This window comes from Drosophila rhopaloa, unplaced genomic scaffold (genome assembly GCF_018152115.1).
Source record: "Drosophila rhopaloa isolate 14029-0021.01 unplaced genomic scaffold, ASM1815211v1 contig_115, whole genome shotgun sequence".
Taxonomy (NCBI): Eukaryota; Metazoa; Arthropoda; class Insecta; order Diptera; family Drosophilidae; genus Drosophila; species Drosophila rhopaloa.
The window spans coordinates 16,890,394-16,914,921 of record NW_025334990.1 but is presented as its reverse complement, the minus strand read 5'-3'; the positions used below and the strand labels follow the sequence as shown (position 1 = coordinate 16,914,921).

General features: G+C 42.2%; 1 protein-coding gene across 23 annotated transcripts in view; it reads left to right on the top strand.

Moving 5' to 3' along the window:
- Positions 1 to 24,528, top strand: part of LOC108048874 (PDZ and LIM domain protein Zasp) — a 56,954-nt gene that overhangs the window by 6,606 nt on the left and 25,820 nt on the right. For all 23 annotated transcript variants that reach the window (XM_044462072.1, XM_017129811.2, XM_044462075.1 and 20 more), the window contains exon 2: positions 7,008 to 7,134. In XM_044462072.1, coding sequence (XP_044318007.1) covers positions 7,024 to 7,134 — 111 coding nt within the window. In that variant the 5' untranslated portion in view covers positions 7,008 to 7,023. The remainder of the gene's footprint in view (positions 1 to 7,007; positions 7,135 to 24,528) is intronic.

Below are 24,528 nucleotides of genomic sequence, written 5' to 3'. Positions count from 1 at the left end.
ATTTTTGGACGAGGATTAAATTAAATTACCGCACAACCAGCAGCAGATTGACAAGCCTATTAAATTGTCATTATATATGCCACACAATTTGTCGAAAATTTGGGGAGGAGGGCGACTGATTGAGGGGCTTTGTTCTATGCACTTTGTGCGGCTAATTAAATAAATGCGTTGATAATTACGCTTTATTAGCTCAGAACAACTAATATGGCATTAACTATTCCACTGACAGATTTAAAATTGTATTTTTTTCCGAACATTTTTTCACAGCACGTTCGCTTTTTTGTTATTTGTTCAATTGCCAAAGCCGAGAGTGTTTTGTGCAGAGAGTTTAATTTATGGGATTTGGTTTTTTGATTGTTTTCTATTATATTTAATTACATTTTGTGCTGGCGAATAATGTGCTATTTTGCAATATTTATGGCGGCATTTACCAGCTTTCCCTTACCAATACTATCCAGATTTTAAATCCGTTTACTTATCGTTATCGAGACTGGCAAAAAGCAGAACAAAGAGCTACTGTGTATCTTTCAGCTTCCCACAATTGTATCTGTATATGAATATTTGCATGTGGCTCTACGACTTCAGCTTTAAATGCAGTTTTCTGACACACAGTTTAATAAATATTTACCTGCCACATTTCGCTTTTGTCGATGTTGATTTACTCGAAATTCCTCCGATTCGATGAAAATAGGTGAACGTATGGAAATTGCATTTTTGGCATCCTGAACCGGCCGATGAACTATCTCTGATTAAAATTTGCATTCGCATTGAATTTCACATTTCTCATAGAAAATATGCGCGAAATATTAATCAATTTTGCGCACAGTCATAGCACAATTATAATTCCCATATACAAGCAATCAAATTGCCGCATAAACTGCCCTGCTCGCCGGGGAATGCTATATGTTTGTATCAGTAGAATTTACATATTTTATTTGTGAAAATTTATGCAATTACAGGCAAATATTTGAAATTGCCAATTGAGAAAAAATGTCGATAAAAATCGTACGGCAATGTGAATATATACTATACAAAGGTTGTACATATATAATGGAATAAAAGGTGCATTCTCTGCAGTTTTTGGGGTTTTCAGGGAATGCCAAAAGGGATTCAATTGTGGCAATGAACTTATGGCCACCTAAAAAGTGTGACTATCTTTATCTGTATTTCAGCAAGAGGCTTTTCCATGGCCAGCGGGAAAATTGCCACATTCAATGTCACTTGCATTTTCCCTCTCTCCATTTCCACTCTCTCTCGCACTTGAAAAGCGAAGAAAATAATCACAAAAGAAACGGCAAGAATGCATGCAAAGTGTCACTTTTGTCAGCTTTTCTCTGGGTTTTTGTTTTTGCCATTGCGCCTAGTGCAAAATATTAAAAATATCATACAAGCACACACGCAGCACAAAAAGAAAAACTTTTCCCTTGTTGTTTTTCCTCTATTTTTCCTTCCTTTTTTTTTATTTCAAATACTCAAGTGTTTTGATGCACTGACAGTTGCAGACGTGTGCTGGTGTGAGTGTGATTGCTGCGAGTGAAAAACTTTTTCAGCTTTCAGCGCTTGATAAGCGCCGCGAAAAAAAAACTAAAAAAGGAAAAACATGGAGAAAAAAAAAGAAAAAGTCGAGCCGTTGAGTTACGCCCATTTAGCACGCGCATTGCATTAGACAGACTGAAGAGCAACAGCGTCGTCATCAGCGGGGGATCGCGGGGGTTTCCCGGGTGGTGTACCAGGAGGGGGAGGGGATTCCAGGCGGGGGGTAAACATGTCCTGTTAGCCGCAAGCACGAGCGCACACATGACGTCACGTCACGTCACATTGCATCAGTGCAGGAAGCTCTCGTAAACGGAGGTGCAAGACGCCATCGGGGATACCCTGCTAAAAGTGCTGTCAAAATGATGAAGAATTTAACACAAAACATTTCAATTCAACTCTTTAAAGAAGATATATTATTAAATTTCTCTTTCCTATTTTAAACTTAAACATTAGTATTGCTTTTTGTTCTTACAATCATTTCCTATTTATATTTGAAGAGAAATAAATACCATGTATTTATGTTTAGTATACAAACTATTTTATACAAATACTTAAAACTTCATGAAAGCTGATATTTTAAAAATACTTGGGATCATATGACCAACAGAAAGTTACCCAGCTTTCTTGTTAAAATTGACAGGCTTGATGATCCGTTGCTGTTATACCTCATTCACTCCGTTAATCCCACATACCCGAGTTTAGCGCTGTCTGAACGGTATTCAAAAATCACTCGCCCCCAGGCAGAATTTCTAAGACTCCCGGCCGGGCCCATTCAAATCCCCCGCCCTCCATTTCCCCACCGGCAACTTCAGTTTCACTCAGCAGCAGCCAAAGTTTAGTTTTGGCCAGGCTAACAAAAGCGCGTCTGTGAAAAAAGCCAAGCAACAACGAGGGAAAAAAAAGAAAAGAAAAGAACTTGAAGAGGCAAAGAGCGGGGGAGCCACGAAAAAAAATAAAGACGAAAAAAACGTTGAGCAGTTTGAAGTGTACGTGAAATTTGCATAAATGCGAAATCAACGCGTTCACTACTTGGCGCTGCCCTCCGTTTCGATTCCCCGGAGGAACTGCAAAGCACTTTGCCACACATATGGGTACATATACACATACATATGGATGTGCGGCATGGCATTTGCATGGCTTGTTATTCCCTGACTGCCTGCCGACTGCGTTTCCCCACCACTCCTAATTTCAACCAACTTCTGCCAGTTAGTGGGTGAATATGTCGCTCCGGCTTCACTTTTGTTTGGCCCAAAGAGCCAGCACATCAGCAGCAGCAGCAGCAGCAGCAACACCAACATATCTTTGAAGTAGTTTTCTTGGGCCTCGACCACTTGACAGCCGGCAGTCAAATGGGAGCTGGAAAATGGGAAATGGAAAAGCTGTTGCTGCCTCAGTCGAGTGGCTTTTAATGAGCTGTTCCCTTATGCAGTTTATTAATGTGTTGAAATGACCAGCTAACCAAATGCACAATGTTTGTCTAATACCCGATTTGTTTAGAGTCTGCAGCACGTAATTAGTTGGCTCATTACAGATTGAAGCTGTTCCATTTGATAAACAGATATTTCAGAATAAACACCCGTCCAGACTCTGTGTTTCGAAAGCGATTCTAATTTCAATTGGGAGTACACAAGGGGAAAAACGTTGGGAAATTAAAGTTATTCTCAGCGAAACGGAGTTGAAAAACTAAAACAGAGATAAGTTTTTATAAATGATCATTTCTATTTTTTCTTTTTTAAAACTCTCAAAAATATTTAGGCTTTAAATATTGTTCTAGTTATGTTAAATAAATAATTTAATTAATAATTTATTTTTAGTTTCTTAGGGTACAAATTTCTTTTGCATTGCAATCACAACCTTAGTTCTTAAACTTAGCCCATTTTCGCACTGTGTATTCTAAAGCAGCGTGCGAAATGGCCAAATCGAATTGTCGACCCCAAAAGCCGCCACCTCCCGCTTTCCGCCCCCTTTTACCCGGACTTTACCCACCATGACATCATCAGTGGCAGGCAGCAACATCAACATCATCATCATCACCATCGACTTTGACTGCTGATGATTCCAGTTTGGTTTCGGTTACCACTTTTTTTTCCTTTTGTCTGCTTTCCACTCTCTCTCTGTTATTATTCTGGCTTTTATGGCGGGGGCAACTGCTAATGATGCCAAAATCAATTTGATTTCTGCTCACTTGCTCCGTTGGTAATGGCAACTCATGAGCTGCTGCGATTTCCATTATAGAGCTCTTTCAGTGACAGGAAATCGGCTTACAAACCGCCCTTTTTCGCCGCACAAGAGAACTTTTATAAATTTTCGGATATTTTACAGTTTTTGCATACTGAATACACCACGCCCTCCTGCTCGTTCCGAAAAATGTTGGCAATAAATCTTTGGAATTACCGCATGCAAATTGATTTGTTGCTCTCGCCCTGAATCAAATGCAAACTGCATTTCGAGGAGAGTTTGGACGGTGACGGGGAGGTGGAGGTGGAGGGGTGGTCAACTGCTGGAGGGGCAACCATCAGCGGCACATAAATAAATTGTAATTTGCCAATTGTGTGTGTAAAAGTTATTAGCGATAACTCGTTTTTTGACACTGGCCGCTACAACGGTTTTGCATTGGCAGTCTCAAAATCGATGTTTCACTGTACCCGGAAACGGACTACGCCGCTACGTGTCCCGCCGGCTTTTCCAACCCCTCGAAACCCCCCTGCCCACTCGCATTTGGTTATTAGTCATAAAGCTGCAGTGGGATTGCCAACTGGACAACTTTGTTAATGATACATGGTTGACCAAGTTTGGATTTGTTGCCGCTTGTTGTTGCTTGTGCGGCGTCAAGTTGATAAGTTGCTGGAGCAACTTGGCTGTTTGAGGATCAAATAATTTGTTTACAAATTGCTTGCATATGGAAAGTTTGTGCCGCAGTTTGCCCAAGGCCGACTTAAAGTCAGAGAACTGGGTCAGGCACTCTAAAGGAATGAGTGCGAAAAGGGTTTGCAGAAGAAGGAGTAGCCTAATCCTGGGGCAAACAAATCTCTCCATTTATTAGGCTTTCCTCTTGTCGTCACTGCCATAGAAAAGGGATTGGAAATATTGGGAGGGGGCTTTGTCAAACCGATAAGAAAGTAGAAATTTAGAAGCAATATTTTTGGATAAACCTTTACTTTGATATAAATTGAAATTTAGGTTTAGAGTGAATTAAATATTTTTCTTATAATTTATAAAAGTGGCATAATACCCATTATATGTATATATGTGTGGGCCTTAAATAAAGACATAATTTATTTAAAAGAATATTCCCTTGAAAAACCGCCAAACATAATATTCATTAAAAAGGTTTCGTTTTATAGTTTCGAATTTCAATTTCGAAGTGTCTTTTTCTGAATGAAGATACACTTTTAAAATATCTTAAATATTTTAAATGCAAATACATAAATATTGGAATCTTAGAACTTAATAATCACAGAAAAATATACTGAAGGTCAGAAATACTAAATGTTTGTCCTACAAATTTCTTAATAAGCACTTAATCTCACTTTAGTTTAACTTCTAAATCTCGCAGTGTGCTAAATTGTCGATGACATTTTGTCAGCCACAGAGCATCCTCGTGGCAAGAGCATTTGAGCCAGTAATTAGCCAGGACTCCAAACGGCTCCTTTAGCCCCAGAACTCCCATTTCCCCCCGCTCCATTCCTTTCCTTTTCCTCGGAACTGGAGAGACGCGTCCGTGTTTGCATTTTCGTGTTGTTGCGCTTTTAGCCTCTTTCAGTCTGGCACTTTGAATCCGTGGAAGAGTTTGCCGCCTCCGCACCGATCCACTCCGCATTTATTTAATATTTTAATTAAATTATTCCCGTGCATGTGCAGTTGGTTTGCCGGGGCGTCTAATGGGCCAACTTCATGGCGTACAAAGTATTTACATGCAAATGCCGTCAACGTGTTACGGCCTGTGCCCTTGTCCCCCTGGTTCTTGGCAGGAATTCGAGCCGGAAACCTGGAACCTGGACTCGAGATGGAGCCATTACCACCCGCACTTAACGTTAATTAAACTGCTGTGTGTGCTAAAATGTCTCTTTTCCATATGTGTGCGGATATCCCTGCCCCGCCGACCCTGGAATACCCCATCCCATCTCCACTGGCAGCTGCTGTCGTTTTAATAGCTTAATGTAGTTACTTCCACTTTGAGTGTCTTCCGTGGAAAGAGAGGGCAGATGCGGAGCGAAAGAGAGCGAGCACTGGGCAAATGTGTCTTTGCTAATAAAAAACACAACACTCAGCAAAATTGTTATGCAGCAAACTAAATCAACAGACACCCACCCGTGTTTCGCCCACTTTTCCATTTTCCCTGACCCCTTTTCCATACCCTTCACCCCCTGCGACGCACGTACAAATTACAAAGCTATGACGGGTAAAAAGTGCGGCAGGACATGGAGCAGGACGAAGAGAATAGGGAGAAGCTAGGGTGGACGTAGGGACGTAAAGAAAGACGGACGGGAACCCGTGTAAGCCACACTTACAACACGGCTCCATGTGCCGTTTGGGGTGCGCTTACTTACAGCACTCACTGTGGCCAGGGCCAGGGAGGCAGTGGGTCCTTCGTAGTCCTAGTCCTATTCCAAGTCCCCTTTCCGGGGTGTGAGTTTCTGTGTGTGCAAAAAAAGGCGATATCTAACAAAGTTTAACTCGTTTTATGTCGCACACCCTGCAGAGGGACAGCCAAATGGGCATTGAACGAGGGAGTGATCAAGAAACTTATGAAATAAGAAATTAACTTTCTGTATTTAAAATCTTTCCAAATTAAAATACCCAATAAAGAAGAAAATAAATAGGGCATCCCTTTGCACCTTTTCAAGTCGTAGATTGTTTGAGTTAAACGGTGTGAGATTTCTTAAACTTGAAGTAGAGAGGGAGACTAAGCAGGTAAACTTAAAGTTTTCAATTCAGAGGTCGTGATGAAATCTCTGGGACTTGGCCGAGACTTCGTCCCTTGTTTTGTAGATCTTCATCGATTCTTTAATCCCCAGGATATACCCCTGGTCGATGCCACCTCTCAACCACTTTGCTGGCTGCCTGCTGCATTCAGTCAGCCGAATATGTTGGCTCAGTTTGGCACACAAAACGACGCAGCAGCTTTTCCGCATGCAGCTGCATCTGGCAACCGGTTTGTGGGAGGTGGAAACTGAGGCGGCAATCCTTTTGGGGGTGATAATTCGGGGCAGGGTGATACCCTACCCAGGATGTGTGATGGCAGGAGCAGTCTGACTGCTGGCAGGATTAGCCTGGACATGCCTGAATAATGTCTTTATTAGTGGCCAAAAAGGAGCAATACGCAGTCGTCTGTCTGCGATGTTTTTGCCGGTTTCGTGTGCGTCGGGGTTTTGATTTCATTAATTAGTCGGCTACGTGATATCAAGTATACGCCATGTTATCGTCAATTTAACTAACGCTCGCCCCCCTCTCCTCTTTCTCCCTTACAGTCACCGCTAAAAGAAGATGGCCCAACCACAGTTGCTGCAAGTCAAATTGTCACGTTTCGATGCCCAGCCCTGGGGATTCCGCCTTCAGGGGGGCACGGACTTCGCCCAGCCCCTTCTGGTGCAAAAGGTAAGTGAGAATGGACCCTGCCCCGCCCCGTCCCCTTCGAATATTTCCATTTCCCAACAGGCCAGAGTAAACATGTGTGAAAATCAGAAACAATTCGCTTATCGGACGATTGACAAATGGAATTTGTGTGTTCGGAAACACTCTCCGAAAAATGAAATTAAATTTACGCTGGCAACAACGCGAAAAACGAATATTAGTTGGCCAGTTAATTTATTTATGTATTTAAGTGCTTGCTGGCTTTTTTTTTTGTTAAAAATAAATCCGTGGATATAAGTTTCACTTTTTGTGGTCGCTTTCTGTGCGATTTTTGCGCACGTTACCCAAAACAAATAAAAGCCGTATTTTTCCCAATTTTCAACAAATTTCCTCCCGCTATATTAATGCCAACAGACACACAAACACTCAGACAGATAAAACCCACACACACAGACGGTAGTCACACACAGATAGAAACCCAACTAAAAATTTGTTAAACATTCATAACAGATCTCGAAACATTTTACATTTGTGGCGACACGCAACTACAAAATTTGCTAAATCATTTTGACAACTTTATGAGCGCTTGCGGCGCGAAAATGTCGAAGGAATAAATTGTGTACGCCTAGTTTTATATCGATGTGCAGTGCGATTCGGAACTGTAAGGCAGTAACTAATTAATGTGAATTTAATGGATGCAGTTTCCGTTTAGCTGAAAGTTTACTGGTACAACCTGTAATTGACTTTGCTAAATAATACTTCCTATCTAATCTTGATAATATCGCAAACAAAAACAGCCTTTGCTGCGATAAAACTAAACTAATACTTTAGTAAATCATATGGAAATGAAATTCCCGAGACTTTATAATGAAACAAATCGTGAATCATATATGTATATAGCAGTCCGATCAAGAGCAACTGACGGAACCCATAGCGATTTCGTTTATGACTCAAACTCACTTTGATAAGAGCCCCTTGTTTGTGAGCGAGGCTAATCAGTAGCCAAGTTGGTGGAATTCTTATTGCTCTCGTCATAAAGAGAATTGCGTTATTATTTTGGGTCCCAAACAATGCCCAAATTATATGGAATTATTGATTCGGCGTTTGGTAATTGCCGCAACTTCCCCCGTTCTTTGCTTTTGCCCCAAAACAATCTGTAAATATTTTTGTTCGTTCAGAAATAACACGAATTCTGTGCGCTCTTTTTATCTGTTTGCTCTGGCTACGAGTGGGCGGCGACAGTGGCGGGGGCGTGGCCAGCGCTAAATGCGCAATTTCTATTTAAACAGCTGTGGATTTGTGTCAATGCTATGCGGCTTCTCTCTTTTTCGAGCTGCACCGAGCTACTTAAAACAAAAAATAAATAAAACACAGCACAGCAAGTGCGGATTATCAGGGAATTGAGCCGTTTCGATTAATTTAAATGGGATAAACTGAAGCACTCCTTCCAATTAGCAGCGTTGTCCTTGTCAATGCAGCCACTAAAACAATGTTGGCCAAAAGTGCAACAGGACTCGCATTTAATGGAGGTGAAAAATTGACAGAGCAAATTTGTTTTGAATTTATGCGAAAATCACACAGCATGCATAACGCAATTTGCGCAATTTGAAATGGAAATATTTATGGATTACACAAAGAAAAACAAAGCCAGACAAATCCCAATCGTTTTGTTAGCCACTCTCTGGTATTTACTCCCATAACCCACAGCTCGGAACCAGTCCAACCCGAGATGAGTTGAGCTGCCTGCCGGCGGTGCGACATCTCCTGGCTGGCTGACTGGATGTCTTTTGCTTTTCGAACACTTCAAGCTCAATTGAATTCGGAATGGCGCACTTAAGCCGCATCCTCCTCCGCAGGATTTTGCGTAAAAACTTTGCTCATAATGAGCCACACCGGAAAAAGCATCTGCCATCTACGTTTGCCTAAACAGATTATAAAAAGTTTTTAATGATGTTCAAAAAACTAAAAATTTTTGAAAATCAGGTTTAAAGTTGTTTACTGGTAACATCAAATTTTTATATTGTGTTGTACTTTATAATATCTTCAATAAACTAATAAATATGTTAAGAATAAATGTTACCAAAAGATGGAAATATACATAATGTAATGATGAAATGAATGAGCAAACAACTTAATGAATCTGAATTTTCTCCCTGTGCCGTCGCTGAGCTCCTTGGTTGCCAGGGCACAAGCTCCGTCCGCAGCGGAACTAAACCCCGACGAACTCGAATGAACTCCGGCACTCTTCTGAACTGAGCTCTGGCACTCGAGAGCTCTCCTACCTTGACAACGAATCATCATCTCAGTCATCGTCAGCATCCAATCATGTCAGCTTCCTGGCTCTTGAGCCACTGCCAAACAAATTGGTCTCCTTTAAATGCTGCCGCAACTCATCAAGATGCAACACATGACATGGGCAGGAATAAATCCCACCCCACCGCTTCCATCAAACAACAAAAACCGATGGTTGCGAGTTGGTTGGCATAAAAATAAGCTACTGAGCTGCTTAAATCGGATTAATTTATGATTTCTCGCTGCGAGTTTCTGTGTTCGGTTCTCGAACCCCGCCAGTATGAAGTCCTTTTCCTGTTGCTTCCGTTGTTGTCCTGTGTCCCGTGTCCTGTGTGTGTTATAAGCCTTATGCCCACGGATTTTCACCCACTCGCAGAGAAGCCACGTTTATATATTTCATTATCAAGTGCAGGGTTCGTTTTGGGCCACAAAAAGCGTTGCACAAAAGGCCAAAGTCAAATAAAAGCGAAAGCCAAGCGAAGCACAAATAATGGACCAAATAAGTAATACAAGAGAGCGCAAATTCGGTTTACTACAAATTTTTGGCTTTCTGGCCAAAGAGCTCGGTCCACATACCATATTGTACCATCAAAATATAAAAAAAAGCATCAGTGTCGGCTATTAGCCAACTTAAAGTCTAGACATCCTCGGGAGGGGGGCGTGGCACTGGCGGAACAGTGGAGAGGACAGTGTATAACAAGCTACTGACGGCATCCAAGGCAACCGACGTGGCCGCCAGTCCCACACACATGATCCTCCAGCCCAGCGTCCTTTTTCCCGCGTTCTGCTCATGCAAATCAGTTTTCCTGGTTTCGTTCGATACCCTTGCAAAAGGTATGCTCACTAACTGTACTTGAGGATTAAACCATATGTAATAAATTACTGTCCACAGTAATATTTAAAAATATTTGTTGCATTTTCTGCATTTGTATACTTAGGAACACTTTTTACCTATATAAGGGAATTTAAATCTATATATTTTCAACATGAAATACATATTTGTCCACATAGTTCAAGAGTATTTGTTAAATCACAAACAAATGAGACTGGCTTTAACAAGAAAGTGCATTTAAAACATCGCGTTCAAGTTGACCTTCCCCTTCAGTTTTTTTCTGGTTTCGCTTCGTTTTGGCTCAGTTCAGTTTCGGTTGTGTTTTTGCTCGTTTTAAGCTTGTTTGTTTGCCTTCCCCGGTTGGCCATTAATTATTTGACTCCTGTCTGGGGGCAGCCTTTGTGTTGGTGCCCGTGTTTGTCTTTGTCTTTGCCTCAAACTAGGGAAATTCCATAATTCGGACCTCGTCTGCTCTTCCAAATTGCGGGTACATTAGTGCGTCTTTCAATTCACCACCCTGTTTGATGTTTAGGGTATCAAGTAGTTGCTGTCACCCCGGGAATCTTCCGTCTATGTCTGTTTCTGATTTATGCGATCCAAATTATAGAAGCAAATTTTCTTTGCTTTGATTTCGGGCTTTTGTGTAATTGAATCTGGCAGAGGCGACACCCTGCTGCGGTCTTTACTCTCGATTGTTGACTCTCGATTGCAGTTTGTAGCTACTGATTGAACTTGCACTTTTCTCGACCAACTGTCAACAGACATGAGGGGAAAGTGGAGAGAGAGAGAGAGGCCTGTGGTTGGTCTCAATTCACTCGGACATTTTATTAATTGCACAATGCCTCAAGTGCAACTGTTGTTGCTTATTCGACACACAGACATGGAAATTGCATTTGTGCAATTGGCAGCAAACTTACATGCATACATATGTAGTTGTTGAAATTTGCGTTGCGGTTTATGGCACTGGAGAACCACAGAAGGCTCTGATTATTGGCCATAAGTCGTACCTGATCCACAGGCTTTCGACTTGAGTCGCCCAGGCTAATTCCACACCAATTACCAGCGCAACGTTAATTGAATTAATAAAGAGCCAGTCGGCGGAGCAAACAACATCTCAATGCAATGCTGATTTCCCGTGATTCATCTCTGTCAGTCGCAAAAAGGCGTAATTGATAAAAGTTAAGCCAGCGAAACAAAAAGGATAACCAGACAGTGATTAAGTGCCTGGCTGCGTCAGCGCCGCATTTGATTGATTATCAATTTTACCGTGCCCGCTTTAACGGACCCATGACTACTGACTCCGCCACACCGGCCCATGGACATCGATGCATGCCCCTGCATCGCATTGCCAATTTAAGAGTGTTGAAATTTATTGAACGGCCCTCATGCCCATAAACCTGGCTGCTTCTCCGGTCTCCATATCCATATCCACTTCCGCTCTGGGGAATCGAGTGGCACTTCCGTTTTGGTTTAAAGCAGGCCCTGGGAGAACGGGTTCGTGAGTTCAACCAAAACCATTTGTTTATTAAATGTTTTGGATATTTAAATTTATTCATATCATGCAGAATGGCAAGATCTTCGGATATATCAAGTCTTGAATGGTTCTACCATAAATTACACATTCTGCTAGGAATGAAATAGTATAATCATTTCCTCATTGCCGTTTTTCAGTGCTTCTAAATTAATTTGTTTATTTTTTTGTATCTGACCCGAATCCTGGGTAGTTTAAGCAAATATATTTAAATGTAGCATCTCTCTGAAATCGTGTGCCTGGATCCGCACGGATATCCACTGGGCTCACGTGCCCATCTCTCGTGTGGTCAGGTAGCTGGGACTATCTTTAGTCACTTTAAGTTCACTTGCACTTCATTGCACACAATTCTCTGGCTGCTGCTGCAACTTGGATGCCGCAGAGAAGAAGAGGATGCCAGGGTAGACCAGACCAGAGCAGAGTCGAGGCACGTCTTATTTAGATTTATCCTGCCTGCTACGCTTCAGTTGAGTTGTCGAATTCGTGCCTGCTGGTGCGCCTCTATCTGCCGATTGCCCCTTTTCCTCCTCGCTTTTGTGTGATATCTCTTTCGGGTTGCTGGCTATATCTTTAATATATTATTGAATATTTTGTGGCCCGGTCCGGAAATTGTACTAATGTCTAGCCAGTGCGAGCCGCATCCTGCTGCCGCAGCCTCCACATGCAAAAGTCACATAAATTTCTGCTCCTTTCTGCTGCAGATTCCCATTCTCCTTGTGGCCTAATCCTTGTGCTCAGCATCGCTTCGCCAATTGTTGTTCCGACTGCACAAGAAAAGTATCCCGCATAAGGAAAGTTTGCAGCTCCTTCCATCCTCCCACTGCTGCTGCTATCTGTTGTCCTTGCTTTTAAGTTGCATGTCAGCGAGCATAAATCCTTCAGTGGAAAATGCTCGCTCCGCTGCATCTGGAGCACACACATATCCGTACATTTAGCCGGGGATTCCAGATATCGCAGAGCTGTAAGCGGAGAAATTATTGGCCCAGCTCAACGCGCTGCATTATGTGCGCCATAAATATTTATAACTTCTAAGCGTAAAGAGCAAACGCTTAAAGTGGAATCGATTCTGGTCTGGAGTGGAAGGCAGCCACTCTTGAAGGCCCCGATTAGTCAGCTAATGGTAATGCATGGCGGCCTTTTGTTACCTGCTTGCCAAATGATTCACTTCAGGCAGCCCTTGTCTTTGTTTCAGTCCTCCAATCCTCAAATTGATATCTCTGAGTCACTCGGGGAGTACAGTCGAACTCTTGTAACTCGATAATTGGAATTAGAAGTGATTCAGTAACAGTTGTTATAATATTTTTGGAAATCGCACTTTAAAAGTCCTAACTAATTTTTAAAAAACTAAGAAAAAATTCAAGACTTATATTGCCTTATAATAAAGTCTTGTTTTTGTAGGAATTAATACGATTGAATAATCATGAATCATTGAACTAGATAATCATGAGATATAAAGACTAATTGACACGAGTTAAAGTATTATGTTAAGAATACTTGACGTATTTTTAGTCAAGTTCGGTTGAGAGGATTCAGACTGTACGTGGCCACATCTCTGGCATTGTCTGTCCTGCATTCTACGCTTGTATCCCCCGAGCTGCTCTCCGGAGTCTGTGATTTAATTGTTGCTTAGTGGATTTTCGCCGCATCAGCCCTGGATAAGGGCAAACCAAGCGGAAACGGAAATTGCGCGCTGCGCACACTTATCTCTGACCCCATGCTCCCTGCTCCCTGGTCCTAGTCCCTGGTGCTCCTGGCTCCTGGATATCTCACTTCCTGTGCGTGTCCGTGTGCTCGAAAAGGATGTGCCCGGCGCAAATTGCGTGCTGCGGCGTAATCGAAATAAATTATGAGCCGCACTTACATTGCGGCCGGCTCTCGGGAGCCGTGGATTCCGGAGCGAGGGCTTTTAGCGCTCCGGCCGTATTTGTTTGGCTTTAATTGGCGGTGAGTTTAGGCGGCGACAGGCGAAGTTTGTCCGGCAATTAGCGGCAGGTAATGGCATATGGCCAGCCCACCGACATATGCTATTATCCGGGTTATTATTTTATTCTGATCTGCTTCATCCATCTATGGTATGTGGCCCCGGCGGGCATTCGCATTTGCCGTAACGATATGTCATTGATTTGCAGTTAAGAAGACGGAGCTCCGGATCGATGCCATCCCCCTGGCAGCCATTACGCATCAGTGTCCTTCGAAGCTGACTCTCCATCTTCGTGTGTCGTCAAGCGCCTTGGGGCCATGATATATTATGGCCTGTCGCCTTGTCTTGTTTATTTGCCGCACTTTGGGGGGATGCGGGAAATGGGAAACTTTTTTTATTGTTATGACGCATATCTGCCTTGGAGAAATTGAGACGCTCTTGATTTCCCGGTGATTTATTGTCCATCCAAATTGATTGAATATTTACTAAACGTCTCCGGCACTGCCGCCTAAATGGTTTACAGCTGCGCCTGCTCCATCGATCCCAAATCGAAATCGATGGCTTTGAACTCGGCAGCGGAGAAAAGAGGAAAGTCTGCAAAAAAAGTCAATTTTGTTAATCAACACGAACGACTTAATCCAAATTGAATGAACTCGAACCTGGGAGCGCTGCCAAAGCGGATCAGCCGCTACACATCATCCGGGCCAAATGTGAGAAATAAAAGCGGGCGCAAATTTACACATTTTTCGCATTTCTGCACCACCGCCCGCCCTTTTTTCGCCCCGATTTTTTCCTTTTTCCAGCCACGAAACATTTGCCAATAAGTGACTGCGAACCGAACTGAACCAAACCGATGCGAACCGAAAGCAATCGGCTCAAGGCTCAGGGCTCACCGAGCTCAGGTGAGAGTCCACAGGCCTAAAAAAGCGAAAATTGAAAAACGCAGCTGCCAGGGCCATAATAAAGCCCCCAAACACGCAACAAAAAGTGGGAAAGGGGAGTCATCCGCCGACGCAGAACATCAGAATACTCTTATATAATATTTTATCTATCTTTACAATGTGAAATAACCGAATTGGAGAGTGGTTGTGGAAAAACGTAATGCAATTACGAAAACTCTATTTCAAAGAAATGTAATTAAATTGCCTCAATTTGTATCAGAGATCATAAACTAATGCATTCCAACCATGTTAACATTTAATTTCTAGGTTAGTGTCCTTAACGACTAATGGGCAGACTCTTACATCATCAGTGAAAATATATCTAGTGTTACAGCTACAAATCTTACAAGATGAGATCTTTTATTAAGATAAGTGACCTGTATTTCTAGTACATGGAATTTTCACTAGCAAACTCAAGTTCGGTTCACAAAGGGATATACAAATCATAGTACCCTTTGAAAGGGCCGCAAAGTAAACAAAAGGGACTGAGAGGGAGAGTGAATTGCGTTTTGTGGACGAGCCAGTGTGTGCGGGTGGGCGTGGCACTGCCCACAGCCGGCTCAGCCACGCTTGAGGTGATAATGTAATAAGCACTTTTTATGACCCTGCCGGATTTAGACCTAAAATTCCACTCCATCCGGAATCTGAAGGGCATTGTTCTGTCTGCAAAGTTGGCTAGTTTTTCGACGACCAACAGGCACATCCGAAATGTTAACCCCGACTTCGAAATCCTCCTCTCTCCATCCCATCCTCTTTTCTATTTTTTTTATTGGACGGCAAGGATTTAGATTTTAGCCTGCAGTTGTTTGAGCTCAGCTGAACATATTGTCTCGCCTTTTTTCTATTTTTTGGTAGCAAGATTCTGCTAATTGGTGGCATTCACATTTCGGCAGAAAGGGGAGCTCCGAATAGAAGGGTTTTCAGGTGTTAAGTGCAGGGGGAAATGCAAAATATGAAAGTTTCAGACTCACCGCATTTGATTTGATGATACGCTACAGTATATTTTGCCTACCTGCAGGAAAAAAATAAAATAATTAGTTAACAATCAGGAAAATGGATGTGCACATATGTATGTATGTATGTGTGTATATGGCAACTAACCTGTCTCTTCTTCTAATTAAACTTAATTCATTGGTTGATTGTGAGGAGTAAATTGCAGTCATTTAATAAACTAAATTCTTCATGGTGAACGGTATTTATTTACACTTTAAACACAACATTAATAAATTTAATTGAAAGTTTTACTATTAGCAAAGCACCAACACACACAAACGCATTTGCACTTGAACTAAATTTTATTTTTTAACAGAGAAAGAAGGGCAAAAAATAAACAGAAACATGTGTTTTCTGTACATTCGACACTCGTGCCTAAGCTGGTTATTAATTTTAATGGCTTTAAACACTAATTTTAATTTAATTAGCAAATATTAAACAAACAATAAAGCACCGATCTTCTTCTTCACTTCTAGCGATGACAAAGCTTCGCCATTTTCTATCGGCTTCCACTAACCCGATTAAAATCGCTTGAATAGTTAATATAATTTCAAAGCTTAAAGAGCTGTCCAATTAATACAGTTATTCCTTATTTAACTATTTTTTGGTAAATTATTTTCAAATTAGCCAATTACGAACTGCAATTGTAACACACAAAATTAACTTTTCAAAAAGGATCGATTTTTTGAGCTGCTACTCCTGCATCCAATCGATGAATTATCGATGACGTACTAATTAGCGAAAATTTGTAACTTCGTGTTGGCAACTTTGCAGTCCTTTCGTTGCGATGTCATTAAATTGAACAAAACCGTTACATATTTTACCGAACAATTCGCCATTAAGTATTAAGTGGACCCATATGGCACAATGTTTTTCCGCATTTAAGAGTCTTAAGTGATTAAGCGAGCGAGACGGACATATGCAGGGACATGCATCAAACATACTGTCATTAATATAAAAATGAAATTACCTTGTCCAACGCCAGATGCCATTAAAAAGGGAAAAATAAGAAAAGCGCTCGGGAAATAAGGACGAAAGCGCTGTTGTTGTTCTTGTTGCGCATCATCAAATTGAAAAATGTCAGCGATAGACAGAGAGGGGGAAAATGGGAAATCAGAGAACAATGCGGCACAGCACAGGACAGGACAGGACAGGTAAAACGCAAAGGTAAAGGTAAACTGCCACGCCCCGGGGGCGTCCTCTTGTTGTTATTGTTGTTGTTACCCTGCTGCGGACGCGGCCCAGTTGCATTGACAATCGACAAATGAGGAAAGATAATGCAGGCATTAATCTTGCTACCAGCAATTTGTCAGCGCTCCTCTGCTCCACTCTATTGCCATCTCTTTCATTCCGAGATGGCAGTTGCAGTTCGAATTTCTCGATTCCAGGGGCCAACATAAATGGGGTTTGTGGTGTTAGAAGCCCTTTCTATATATAACCAATGAGTTATGAACACAGTTCACCGAAACCTCGTTCGATTTGTAATCGAAATTACTTTAATATCTTCTTTTGACAAGTAAAATAATAGTTATTTCAAATTCGAGGGACTTAACTCATCATGGTATATGGAGGAAAAAATGTATAACTTACCAAAAACATAAAGTTAGTTTGATTTGAAAAGGATCCCAAAAAATCTGAATTCAAATGTCGATTGATTAGATTTTCTATTTAGCCTCATTCTTTTCAAAATAATAAATGATGATTCTGAATAAAACCCTGGGATATATTTTCACAGTAAGCCACTGAATCTCGGAGTCCCTTCTAAATGTTGCCATCATCAATTAATTTACAATTTGCCAGACATCCGTGTCCGCATTCACAGTCTCCAGCTTCAACTTCTCGTCCTCCTCTGTGTTATCCTGCGCTGTGTGGTCAGCTTGGCATACTTTTTTCTATTCCTCTCGTGGCCCACTAATGGCCATGTCCTTGCATCCTTGTACCCTTTCCACTCCACCCATTTCACCGCCCCCTGCATCCGTAAATTGCATTGCTAGCCAACTTGTTGAAAGGCGGAGCGAACTTAAATGCTTTTCAATGTTTTTCCATGCAGTGGTACCCACTTAAGGTCAGAGATAGAGCACTGAAATGCACTGAGAAATAAGAACTCATTTTAAATTTCTATATATACAAATATACCACGTTAAAGAAATAAAAACTGCAATCCAAATTTTTGGATATATTGGATTTTGATGGCTCAATTTATAGGAGAAGAACTTTCATTTCGAATTTGGTTGTATTGACTTACTTAACATAAGAAATTTTTAAATAGTTATACAGTATAAAACCTGATAATGACATTTTCTTTATAGCGGTTTCCTCTAATAAGTTGGTCTACCATTCGCATTTGATTAATTTTTTCTTTATGTAAACGGAAACCCCGTTTAATGGTCACAATTTAGCTTTTAATTAGATCGGCAAATTTGTTTTCGAACCATTTTGTTCGCTCGTGCGGATGGCGAATACGAATTCGATGCCGTGGAAACCCGTGAGAAGATGGGGATTCCGCCCGTTTTCCACCCGGAATTAGAGTGCTTACGGTTTTTCATTTTAATTGTTTTTGTGCGGCGAAGACGACCCTTTGGTTCCCATCCCTTGAGTTTCGCTGCCGTGTCGCTGATTTATTTATTTCTATTTGCTGTTATTCTACTGGTTCTGTTGCTTCTTCGGTTTTTATTTTTTATTTTCCGCCAAACCAAGCGAGCGCAATTGCGGTCGCAGAGCGTCCCCCTTTCCCTTCCCGGCTCCCATTTCCATTTTCCCCCGGCGGAAAACCCCTCTGCAGCTGTCTGCGTGCCATGCTCTAGTTTTCTATTTTTGCTTTCCCGGCCGTAATGGCAACCTTAATCACGTAATGATTTTGAGCGAGTGGCGCGGGTGTCCGAATTGTGCGCCTTCCACCCATCCCACTTTTCATACTCCCACCACGCTTTTCCTGCGATTTCCCTCCTGCTCCTTGCTGTTTGCTCATTCATCGCGGCTCTTGTTTTTGTATTCCGCATTTCGCAATTGGCACAAATCTCGGCACTCGCCACACTAATGGCCAAATGCTGTGGCGCTAATTGAAATTACATTTCTTAAAGTTAAATATTTAATTGAGAGCTGCCAAGCCGAGCGGACATCATCAGCAGTCCGACGAAGGCTCAAAAGTTGCTCGAGTGCAAACAAGAGTCCGGGAAATTGGGGAAAATTTTGGAGGGGGTCTTTAGACATCTCAGGATGCTTTCCGTTCGGAAACTTATTTAATATGAAAAGCCTTTAAAAGTTTTATTGAAAACGTTTGTTTCACTTGGAAACGTAACCGAAACTAATGGGATCTGCTGACCCAATTTCCATTTTCAATATATGCATATGCATATATAGGTTTATTTCTAAATTGCATAAAAACCTTAAAAATAATGAAAAATTTAGGTGTTATGGCGTTCCATTAAAATATGTATAAACAAGTTTTGTCCATTTAAGAAATGGCTTATAAATGGATGACCTAATTACAACATTTCACTTAAGTAGCATTTTTATGCTTACTATATCTTAATGCTTTGCGCAAATGACATTTTAATGTTAAATGAGATGGCTATCATTAAGTATTTATTCTTTTACCAAGGGAAACATTAAGCATGTAATTGAATTTTATATTCTAATTTAAAAGTTCTTTTGAAGTATAGCACTATGTGAACAGTATAAATTTAATGGCAATCGAAGTAACTTGCTCATTTAAAGATACATAGTGAAAGAGAGAGTTTTGATGGGTGAATTTAATAAGGGCCTTAGTTCCTGCAAATACCCCTCCTTTCCATTTAGGGCCGCTCTGAGCTCTTCACTTCATCCTCGTGGATGGACATTTCGGCGCCTTTCATGTCAATTCCCCGGTGGCAACCGTCGGACCCTGCATCAGGGCATCATGTCTGTGCTCCGACTCGGACTTGCTGCATTTTCCCCTGGGAAATGGAGGGGGAAAGCCGGAATACGGAGCCCCAAAAAAGAATGACGATGTGGCATGCTTAGAATGCCCGACACGAAAGCGTCGCCAAATCCTAATTGCATTTGTCTGATTGCACTCGTTGCAGCTGCAACTTCTCCGATATCTGCAATGCTGCATTTTGAGAGGCCTATCCAAAGTTGGATAGCTGGAGCTGGAGCTGAAGCTGGAGCTGGCTGATGATGATGGTGATGCTGCTGATTCATTAAATTGGTTCCCTGCTCCCCTTTCGGCCTTATGACAGGAACATGTAAATGCCATTTACTGTTTCCATTTCGAATTCGGTTTCTGTTGCCCCGCCATTGTCTTGTCATCGTCATTGTCATCCCCGGATCGGAGAATCGGTGAATCGGAGGCTCGGAGGATTGGTGGACCGATGAGGGGCTGTCGGTCTTTTGGCTCAATCGGAATTCCATTTAATGTAATTTGAGTGCCATCATTCATGCCTCGGATAACTGTGGCGTGTGGAGGGCGATTTTTGGTTAGTCTGAGATTACGCTTAACACGATTTCACGGCTGTCAGAACTGCGCCCAGGATTGATGGATGTCGAAGAAGATCTCTGGCAATTCCAGGAACCCAGAAAACATCTTCCCCGGCCTCTTGGCCCTATTAAGCCATTCCATCAGTTGTGCAAGTGAAACATCGAACAAACAGGCATTTCCTGCGCTGCCATGGAGTTTATTTAAAGGCTGACCCAAATGTGCCAGACTGCAGCAGTCCAGTTGCAATCATAGATACACCAGAAGCATAGATGCAGATACTTTGGCAGCTGACTCACACGCCTCGCATTTCGACACGTCCGTCGGCAATGCGTAAACAATGGCCCAAACCATTTGGCCACCGAGATTGGGCTAGGGATGCGTGGCGGGAAATGCGAAAACACATTGCCGCCCAGCAGGTAGCAGGTTGGGAAAGTTTACCATTCCCGAAAATTTCCCAATCCGCACGGAAAGAGCGAGTGTTGCCCACACGTCTTCGTTATTTCCCGCAACCAATTTTGGGCTTCATTAGAAATTTCCACAGTCCCGCAGAAAATATAATTTATGCATGCTCCTGACACAATACACAAAGGGTTCAAGGCAACCGCAGCCACAACCAGCTAAAGAAATAACAAACGGATTGGCTGGTGTTCGGAAAACCCGAATGGGATATACCCAGTACTTGCGTGACATGTTCGATTTGAAGTTATATGTGTCTAAGTTAACAAACGAAACGAAAAAAGGAAAGCATGTTGGTAAAGACAAGAATACTAATTAGTGACCCTTACAACAAGGCACTTGAGAAACAAATATAAAAACAAACGCTTCGAAAACAATGTTTAAATGTTTATAATATTTCTTTGACATTTAAAATCGATGTTCTCATGGTTTATTGTTGAAATAATAACATATACTTTTTAATAAGTCAATATTATAATCTTTCTTTACATTTGAGATTCTTAATATAATGTATGCCAACAGAGATTGACTAAACTCCAATATAAACAAAGTGCATTACCACACAGACTGCACGTTGTGTATTTTTTACATTTCGCAATTTATTTTTTTTTCATCACAAACAATATGCTCATTTAATCTCAAATTACTGGGTAGAATCAGCAACAAACGAGAGCGACAACGTTGATGCTGACGACACTAATTAAAAATGTTGGCCAACCCTTCAAATGGCTCATGCGGCGACTGACGAGAGCAGAACTCTGGTCAGGAGTGGTCTGAAAGCCAGGATCTGGAGCTGCGGCCGTGGCCGTGGCTGAAATTGAAAAGCTGGCTAAGCTCCCAGTGGCAGTCAGCAGAAATCCGCTAAATTCCCAAACAACAACAGCAACCCGTCGCACAAAAACAAACAGCGAGGGGTCAGAGGAATGGGGAATCGTGAAAAGTAGATGGGGCCAGGACACCTTTCGACCTTGCGACCCGCGGCCCATTGATGATGTTGTTAATGGAAAAAATCTCAACACCCCTTTTCGCACACACAGCTGGATGGATGGAGAGGGAAATACACTGGGGGGACAGAGTCGGATAGAAAGAGAGTCAAACAATGGCGCGTAATTTTGCGAAATTTACATTCCTTAATTAATCTTGTTTGCGCTGCGGCAGTTGGCAGTTGTCTGCCAGCCATAAACCCCTTTTCCACCCACACCCATCCACTCTGGTGTGTGCCAGGGTTTTTGGGGTTTCATCCGTCGGTGGATCTGCCTCTGGGGGCAACTAACACCAGGCCACGCTAATGACATTCAAGGCACAAGATGTCGGGCGAGGTGGAGACGAGCGAACGAGCACATCCTGCCGTTCCTGCCTTATTAACCCATATATATATGGGGACACGGAGACTGGATACCACGCTGCCTAATGAACCCTTCTTGGCCCCGAGTTCAGGTTCAGGTTCAGGTCGCATCTCCTCCTCGCTTTAATCAACAATTTGCGTACGCAGGCAGCGCGGGACATGTGACATTTATTGAAATTCTAGTTTAGCCGTGTAAGTAGAGGAACTCCGGCATCAGCTGAGAGCAATTTAAACTCAATTTCCAGTCTGAGACAGAAAGCGGCAACTGGAGCCGTAAATTGCTCCAAGAAGATGAGCCCGCAGATGAGCTTGTGTGAGCCGGGAGTGGCGATGATTAAATTGGATCCGAGATGGGGAGCCTGTGAAAGGAAACTATCTTTGAGAGTTAGCAGAAAAAATACAGAATAAATTGGTTGGTAGAGTTATAGATAAAAACGCTTGAGTGTCAATTATAGAAGAATTTGATTTATAAAATTAGATTTAAGGCATTTAATTGGAAAGCCAGAGAAATAAAATCAATTTTGGTTACATTTAATCTACCTTTGATTGTTTTCATGAAAATATCCGTATTCGCAAGTCCATCGTGTGCATAAATGCAGTAAAACACTTTCCTCAAGTGGCCATAAAAAATCGCTGAAATTACAGAAATGTCATGCGTGAGTGGGAATCGTTTAAATTGTATCTCCGACTGAAAACCTGTCCCGGGAGTAATCAGCGAATCTATCACAAGCTCGTGCGTGAGCGGGACTTTCACCTGGACCACTCGTGACGTGGTTTCAGCTCCAGCACCACAACTGCAATTGGCAATTTCTCACTCGTTTTTACCCATTTTGCTGCTGTCACAACTCACAAGTGTCCAGTGCAAATCCAAAGCCAAAGTCAAAGCCAGAGCCAAGCCCCTCAAGGCGATTGTCGTTCGTAGAGAGGTGTTGCCTCAGCTGTCCAGGAAATCCACACACGCCAGCCCACAGATCCGCAGATACCAGATACGAAGATACGAGTAGTATGTAGTATACTACCCATATGCGAATGTTTCTTTCAGAGCTGCAAGTCCGGCATTAGCGGCAGATTAATGATCATCGGGCTGGCTGCGCCCACGCAGCGGATTAGAAAAGTGGTTGTGGATGTGGATGAGGCAATGGAAAAGGAATCCGCCTGCCGGCTGTGGCTGCTCCACATACGGATCCCTCCTCCGTTGGCCAACATTCATTAGCCGGGAGCTGGCTGCCGCAAAATGCGCGGCATTGTGGCAAACTTTTTCCCATTGCTCCTCGTTATGAATATGCAACATTTATATAAATTGTCACGTTTATTGCAGTCAGACTGTGTTTTACTCTCACGCTCTTTCGGCTTTTCCCTCCATCCATTTGGTGTGTGTGTGTGGGGCTGCATCTGTCATTCTTCCAAATCAGAAAAGGGAAATCTAGTTACAGAATACTTGGATATGTTGTCATACCCTCACTGAAATTTAATTTATAAGCTATTTGAGATTAAAATGGTTTTGGAAAGTGAAGAAAATATAATGTAAGAAGTCAGAGAAGTTTTAAAATTAATAAAGTAAATAATAAAGTATAATCAGATACGTAACTCTAAGGAGTAATTTTTTTTAAAGGCCTAGGAAACTATTACTGACTTGACTAAAAAACCAAGATTTAACCATCTGAAAAAACTTTGAAGAAGTAAAGAAAACTGTTATCTCAAATATAATTTGTATGCTCAAGTGGCAAATATTACTTTACGTTTTACAAGGCTTAGAGATTTATGTACCGACAAAGTCAAGCCAGCACAAAGATGTTACGAACGAAGGCACAAATTTAATTTATAAATGGTATTCTCCATGGGGTTGCAAGTACCCAAAAGTTATAGGGTACAGCCACCAACTTACAGGACGTAGCCTGCCTGCTGATGGTGGAACGCGCTTTTGTTGAACGTTGATTGCAATCATAATTTATAAATGTTGCCGACAGTTTGGCGGGTGCCACGATGTTGCAGTTGCCGCCGCCCATTTTTCGCCATCAATAAATAAATATTATTTGTCTGTCAGTCTGGCTGGCTGGCTGGTCAGTCCTGTAAAACGGACCATGGTTAGAGGAGCGACAGTCGAAGCCATTAGCAAGTGATTTGGTGACTTTTCCAATCTAATTGAATGTGGCTGGGCAGGAAAAAAAGGAAGCCAGTCGAGGGCTTTAAGCTGAAGTATGTTCCAAATGGAAGGTCCGGAGAGATCGCAAGGAGCACTTTAAACTGCCAGGCAAACGAAGTGGTAGTGAATTGTTTCTCTGGCCGGGAGTTTGCTGTTTTTCATTCACTCTTTGGCTCGGTTTAATCGCTGCCAGCTCAGTCTAGTTGCAAACTGTTTGCCCATCGGGATCAGGCTCCCATTCCCATTCCTACTCCGAATCCCACTCCCATTTTCATGGCATCCCCATGCCGTTCCCATTCGCGCTGGTCAAGTGTTGTGGTTGCCATTTGTTTGTGCCAGAAAGCCGCATCAGCAGTGGCGGAGTTTTCTGGGCTCTCCAGTGATTTACTATGGCTAGGGCTTCTGGGGGGGACGTGGCGTATGAGTGATGCGCCATGCATATTCATACACATTGAGATTCATTGTATTTGCGCTGCATTTCCGCAGTATTTTGTATTTTATCTGC